At 47.4% G+C, this 6,851-nt stretch overlaps 1 protein-coding gene across 1 annotated transcript in view; it reads right to left on the bottom strand.

Moving 5' to 3' along the window:
• The window catches only part of LOC107096547 (variable charge X-linked protein 3B-like), a 12,841-nt gene extending 11,439 nt beyond the window's left edge, over window positions 1–1,402 (bottom strand). The window contains exons 1-2 of the mRNA XM_015393252.1: window positions 1,168–1,402; window positions 50–216 (exon numbers count right to left, since the gene is read on the bottom strand). Coding sequence (XP_015248738.1) covers window positions 50–216; window positions 1,168–1,402 — 402 coding nt within the window. The remainder of the gene's footprint in view (window positions 1–49; window positions 217–1,167) is intronic.
• Window positions 1,403–6,851: the final 5,449 nt, after the last annotated feature.

The following is a 6,851-nucleotide window of genomic DNA, read 5'->3' as shown; positions in this document are numbered from 1 at the left end:
CAGAGTCTTCCATAGCATCCAGGGTTGTCGAAGTTGAAGCATCTTTCACAGACAGCGCGGTCTCGGAGTCTTCCATAGCGTCCAGGGTTGTCGAAGTTGAAGCATCTTTCACAGACAGCGCGGTCTCAGAGTCTTCCATAGCGTCCAGGGTTGTCGAAGTTGAAGCATCTTTCACCAAAGGTGTGATCCCGAATTCTCCCATCGCGTCCTCCATTTCTTTGCAGACGGAAAAACGGATCTCGTTTTTTACACCTACTTCAAGCTGCACAGGTAACACCGATTCTTTTTCCAATGCAGAGCGTAATTCTCTGCTTTTAAGAATAGCTCTCAGAATTCTTGACATTGTCGGTAGGAATGCAAGTGTTTTTTCTCTTGCTGAAAATACAGAAACTTTTCTCCCCAGCAATATTTAAAGAGGACATAATTCGGCCCTCCTATTTTCATTGGTTAGCTTAGGGAAGGGGGGTTGTTGATGGAGTCATAAATCTTGGGGATGCAGAAGGATGGGGGATGGGGAACGGAATGGGGAGGGGTAAGGTCATAAATCTTGGGGATCCAGAAGGATGGGGGATGGGACAGGAAGGGGGGATGGGGTAAGGTCATAAATAATTTTTGGGGGGATGGGACCGGAATGGGGGGTCATAAAAGGGGGGAGGGGTGAGGTCATAAATCATTTGTGAGGGGATGGGTCATAAGTCATCAATCATTTTTGACATAAGGTGGCTTACTCCCCTACTCTTGTTCAGTTTAAAGTACTGTTTAGAGTCAATTTTTCTAAAACTCGACTATCCCAAATGTATCCCAGCATCACCGACAAATGAAACAAATGTCCACTACTTTCTTGCTTTTGGTTGAATTACTTTGATACCATGTCAAAAATACTTTCTGTGATTATAAGTCTCCCCCCACATTGACTTATTTGGGCTCCCAGAGCACCACAAGCGATTTACTTTTAACCAATTAGATATCTTAGCATTTAGTTCATTACTGGCAAGACGCTGCCTTCTTTTACACAAGAAGTTGACTAAAGCCCCGTTTGTTTCTTCTTTCTCTCCCAGGTTGGGGTCTGAACTGCTCCCTCTCCCAAGCACATCTCAAATGTCCGCTAAGTGCAGAGCCCATTCCCCCCGTCATGCTCTCCCTCCGCTGGCTGGCGCTGGGGCTCACCGGTGCACTGGTGGAGTTTGGGGTTTGGGGGTGGATGCCCGGGTGGCTGCTGGCTTATTCCTGTCGGCCTTTCCGCGGGGCTTGGCCGGCTGGGGCCTGGCTGGGGCTCCTGCCTGGGGATCGGATGCCCCTGGGTCCTCTGATCCCTGGGGCGCAGGGCCGGATTCACTTCAGGGTGGCTGGCTGCCGGCGGAGCCCGTGGACTTGTCCCCACCGCTCCCCGGGGCTCTGGCATTGCAGTGGCTGGGGGCCTTCCTCGAGGCTGTCTCTTCTCCTCCCTTGGTGGGGGTCATATTTCCTGGGCTGGCCCCTCCTTGGTGCCTTCGCTCTTGGGGTCCCTTTGGGCGTCTGGGGCTTTGCGTCTCCCGGCGCTGGACTCTGTGCTCTGGGGGGGTGCCTCTTTGGCTCTCCACAACCGCTATTGAGCATTTTTTCTTTGGATAAACTTTACATGTAAAAGTGCACTCTCAAAAACAACTACAGGTGCTTGGTTCCAGGTACTCAGAGATTCACTTCCATACAGGAAGCCCACATTCTTATCTTCAGGTAACACAGAGTACATGTCAGATTAAATAGTACTACTTCAATGATAGTTTCAAGGTGTTACTTTATATTTTGTCTCGTACCATGTCTTTTGGTTGTGCTGTTCTTTTTACATCTCGTTGCAGGTGATGAAGCAGACTGAAAATGTTTTATCATTATCTCCTTTCTGTCTCCTCTTTCTTTCACCTTTTCTCCTTTTTTTCTGTTTTTCCGCTTCTATTCTACTTACATTGCAGTGTCAATATAATCTGTAAAACTCCCTGCATAATTATAATAAAGCTATTTATATGCATGAAACAAGTGGAACACTATGACAATAGCCCTACTGCTCCACTTGTGAAAGTAAAATCTGTTGGGCTCTTTTTGGCATCAAGACAATTATTCTTATTGCCACATTGCCAGACAGGACACTGTTAAAAAAAAAGACTGTAGGGCAGGCAGGCTTTCAGGCGGTCAAAGGCCTCCTGGTGCTGCTGGAACCAACACCAGGCTGTCTCCTTGTGTGTGAGCTGTCTCAGGGGTGCTGCGATCTCACTAAGGTTCTGTATGTACTTGCCGAGGTTGTTGACCATGCCGAGGAACCGCTGCAGGGATGTGACGTCTGTGGGAACTGGCATGGCATTGATGGCGGCTGTTTTCGCAGGATCCGTCTTGAGGCCATCACAGGTGAAGATATGTCCCAAATAGGAAACCTGGTCTAGCCGGAACTTGCACTTTGCAGTGTTTAGCCTGAAGTTGACCTCTCTTGCACATGTGAGCACTTTTTGTAGGTTGGCATCGTGTTCAACGTCAATGCGTTCTCCAATGATGATGTCGTCGACAATGATTGAACATGGGTAATCTGCGAACAGCTGTTCCACTGAGCACTGAAACACTTCACTTGCAGAGTTGATGCCGAAGGGCATGTGCAGGAACCTGAAACGCCCAAAAGGGGTGCTGATTGTGGTTGCATTGAGGATTTCTTATGAAGGTGCACCTGCGAGAAAGAATTCTTGGCATCCAGAACAGAAACCACTGTGGCTCCTGACATCTTTGCTGCTACCTCTTCCACAGTGGGTGGTGGGGCCTCTTCAATGTTAGGTTGAAGTCTTTCGGATTGATGCACAGCCTGATCTCGTTCTTGTCCTTCTTGTGTGCCACCACCACGGATGAGACCAAGTCAGTTGGCTCCATGACTGGTGTTATAACACTGATGCGCTGCATGCGCTCCAGCTCATCCTTGACTCTCTCTCGCATAGCAACAGGTACGCGGTGGGCGGTTTGAACTACAGGCTGCACATTGGGATCCAGCTTCAAGGAGTACACGACAGGGCAGCCTTCCCACTTAGCTACATAGCTGCCTCCACAGTTCGAGCAATTTGTGGTCTGTGGAGCGTACAGTGGCTTGGGTTTGGCTAAACTACTTGAGGCTGGCTAGACAGCGTCAACGCTGGTAGCTGCTGTTGCTAGTGTTTTACTGCTTTCTTCAGTCATCCCATGGATTCGGGCGATTGCAATGGCTTTGGCCAGAGTGAGCTCGCTATACCTCAACAAAGCTCTCTTCAGAGTGTCACTGGTAATGTGGCAGATGATGTGGTCACAGGTCTGTTATCTCTCCGAAATGACAACACTTAGCTTTGATCCTCAGATCACTGATAAATGATTCAATAGTCTCACCTTGCCTCTTGTTTTTTGTATGAAACTTTTTTCTGTCTATTGTCATGTTGTTTTGAGGGTTGCAGATTTCGGATGACTTTCTTTTCAGGCATTCAGGATCCTCCCTGGACTCTGCGGGAGCGACAATCCTGAACAGACCTTCACCGTCGGGAATGCTCACCTCTGGGGCATAGACGAATGAGTGCTCCTGCTCGATGGCCTCTAGTCCAGCGATGTTGAGGAGAATGTAGGCCTGGGTTTTAGACAGCTTGTCATATTGTGCCGCGGCAATGAAGATGTCGTTCTCCCTTTCAAAAAGTCGACAATTCTTTGCAATGTTGTCATTGAAAATGAGTGGGTCTGCTCTGCGAAAAGAGCCCTCGTAATGTTGTTGTTGTGATAACTAACAAACAACGCAGCGTAACAAACGGACGCTACTACACTCATGCGGTAGAGAAAAATAAGCTCACAGGCGAGAAGGTGACTTCCATGTAAAAGTTTCTTTTCGGGTTAAAAATGACACGAGATGAGTTCACTGTTACTGTAGCTTTTACTGCTCTGCCGTAAAGGCTGCTCACACAGATACAAAGCAAGTGACATCACCGAGCAGATATAAACTCTGATTGACCCTCGCCAAGTCAGTACGGTGGCCAGTGTCGGACAAACACTGCAAAGCCATTTGTGAAATGATCTACAGTTAACATGAATTCAACACACTGCAGTAAACAGATAAATGGAGGCAGAAAATATCTTTCAGTCATCAATGCACACATTCAGCGACACACAGGAGCTCTTTCAAGTGGGCACTGTTTCATTCACATCACCTGTCCCATCAACCAGGAATCAGAAATACTTTAATAATCCCAGAGAGAAAATACTTTCGTTAAATTAGACCATATGTAATACAGTGACTATAGGACCAATTTAATATAACACAATTTCATACAATATATATAATTAGTGGGTCCTCACTCCATCTTGCCGTCAGTTTGGAGATCCTTGGCCTGGTAAACGTTGAAGATCCCTCCCTTAATGAATGCGGAAGATGCAAACCGGGACAACCACTGATGCAGTTCAGGGGAAGAGTGGTGTTTGTCAAGCTACAATGTTTGAGTGCAACCAAGGCAACCCTGTCAGTACAGCTCTATCAGCCAAGCTAACTAATCTCCTTGCTCAGTGGATTGTTACCAGATGCCACTATCATCATGGTTGTGTCAGGATCCCAGTTTTTGTGTTCATCTGTTTGTCTTGTCTTTTGTGTTTCTCCCTTCCACCACCAGGAGGTGCCTGGCACCTGTTCACCTCCTCACACACCTGCAAGCTGTTGCCTCATCACCGGACTGCTCTTAAGCTGCTGGTCGCCACTACTTCGACGCCAGAGTGTTTGCCAGTTTGGGGTATTCTAGCCAAGCCTTGTTTATGCTTAGTCTAAACTGAGTTTTGCTTTTTGAGTTTTTGTTCTCTAGCCAAGCTGAGATCTCATAGAGTTTTTTCTCCCTAAGGCTAAACCTTGTTTATTCTTTGCCTTTCGGCAGGAAGCCTTCCTGCAAACTGGACCCTTTCGGACCGCCTCCTCCCAAGTGGGATCAACTGAGTCTTACACTGAGCGACGGATTCCAAATGGGATTTGGATCCAGCCACCTTTCAGCAAACTGAGATCTCTCTGAGTAAGGAAGTCATCTTCACCACGACCCGTTCAAGTACCATAGGAAAACTGAGTTGCAACCAGCGGCTACATCATTCAACTCCGTCCGAGTTCTGGGTAAACCCTGTTCCGCTATTCTCTGGAAGACCATCACACAGACTGAAGTCTAAGTGTCTCTACTTCTCTGGAAACATGAGTGTCAACAAACCCTGTCCTTCAAGATTGATAACTCCAATTTCCCACTGAGCCTGAACCTAACAGCCTATCTCCCCTCCGTCTTCCAGTTTCCGGCTGAGCAGAGTTCGGAGGAACTCTGTGCCAAACTCAATATACCCTTCAATAAAACCCATTGAACTTTTATATTATGTCTCTCTGTTTGTCTTCATTGCATGTGGGTCCGAGCCTTAGAAAGAATCATGACAGGTTGAAGACGATGGGCTTGAGCTCGTTCTCCAGACAGCCACAGAGGACCCATCTTACGATGAGGTGAATACATGACCAGTAAGCTGCAGAAAAAGCCGCAAAAGATTAGAAATTTGTAATAAGCTCACAACCTTGGACCCAATACTCAAAGCAGACAGATCTGGATTAGTTCAAAACAGGTCTTTATTGAACACTCTCAGCGTGCGGCTGCTCGTCAGCTGGATAAACGGGTTGATGTTTCAGGGTGGAGCTGATGCCAGCTGACTCCTAGGGGAGCAGAGTCTTGAAGGGAATGTCCAAAGCCGAAGTCGTAGCAGAACCAAGTTCACCATCCAGAAGATCAGGGAGCTGATGAGGTACAGAAGAGGAATCCAAGCCGAGGTCAGAAGAACTTCTGCCTCACATTCTACTTTTAGAAACCCCAGGAACCACTAGTAAACCTGCAGATCGAGAGCTAAGTGCTCTGTTAGGAACATAAGTAACAATCATATATTTGATATAAGATGGTACATGGCCATTTAAGAATATATGTGGGATGATGTATTTCTAAATTATATTCTGGTTTTAACAGGAAGCCGGTGAAGAGAAGTTAAGATGAAGCTAAGGCGGAAATTCAACTGAAGAAACTCTAAATTCAATTCAATCTGAGGCTTATCCGCCTCCGACGCAGCCAACCCGCTTCAAGCCACTTTCCTCGATGCCCAATCATCTTCCAGCACCCTACTTAAAACCACTCCAAATCATCTCTAGGCCTGCTCTTCAACAAGCGCAAGATCCATCGCTCCTATGTCGGACTTTGATTCAGACAAATCAACTTACCTCCAATCCTCCGGCTCGAAGAAGTTCCCGTCTAGCCGCTCTCTCATCTCCGTCCTCCGCACTGAGCTCTAGGGGTCGTAAGCGGTCATGCAAACGCAGCAGAGAACGTCCCAGCTCCAGCCGCCATAGCGCCCAGTCCCTCTCTCCGTTCCGACGCAAACCCAGGTCCTTCTTCAGATGTTCCCACCATGTCAGTTTCTCAATCCATAGCGGCTCCACCCTTCCACAATCCTCCAGCCGTTGACCAGTTTTTGGCTTCACTATGCTCCATCCTGGACTCTCTAAATCGCTCCGTTCAGACTCTGTCTGCACGTGTTCAAGCCTTGGGAAATCCCCACACTGCCACGGCATCACGGCCTTCAGCTTCGCAGTGGGATCCCCTCCCTCCTCCTCCTACATTCACACTCGCCTACGCCCGCCCTGAGCCAGCTCTAGGTAAGATGTATCTAACCATGTTTCTATTATAATTTTCTTTTTTTTTCATTCTGCTCATTATGCTTCCCCCGCCCCTTCCATCCAGGCAGTTTATATATTTCTATGTATTCTAACGTTTCTCCTTGCCTGTTCCAATATTATATAAGGGAAATATTAATTTAGTTTCACTCACCCTTCCCTCCTG

This window comes from Cyprinodon variegatus, unplaced genomic scaffold (assembly GCF_000732505.1).
Source record: "Cyprinodon variegatus isolate N-32 unplaced genomic scaffold, C_variegatus-1.0 Scaffold632, whole genome shotgun sequence".
In the NCBI taxonomy this organism is placed as follows: domain Eukaryota; kingdom Metazoa; phylum Chordata; class Actinopteri; order Cyprinodontiformes; family Cyprinodontidae; genus Cyprinodon; species Cyprinodon variegatus.
Note: the sequence above shows the minus strand (reverse complement) of the source record. Positions and strands in the feature narration are given on the sequence as shown.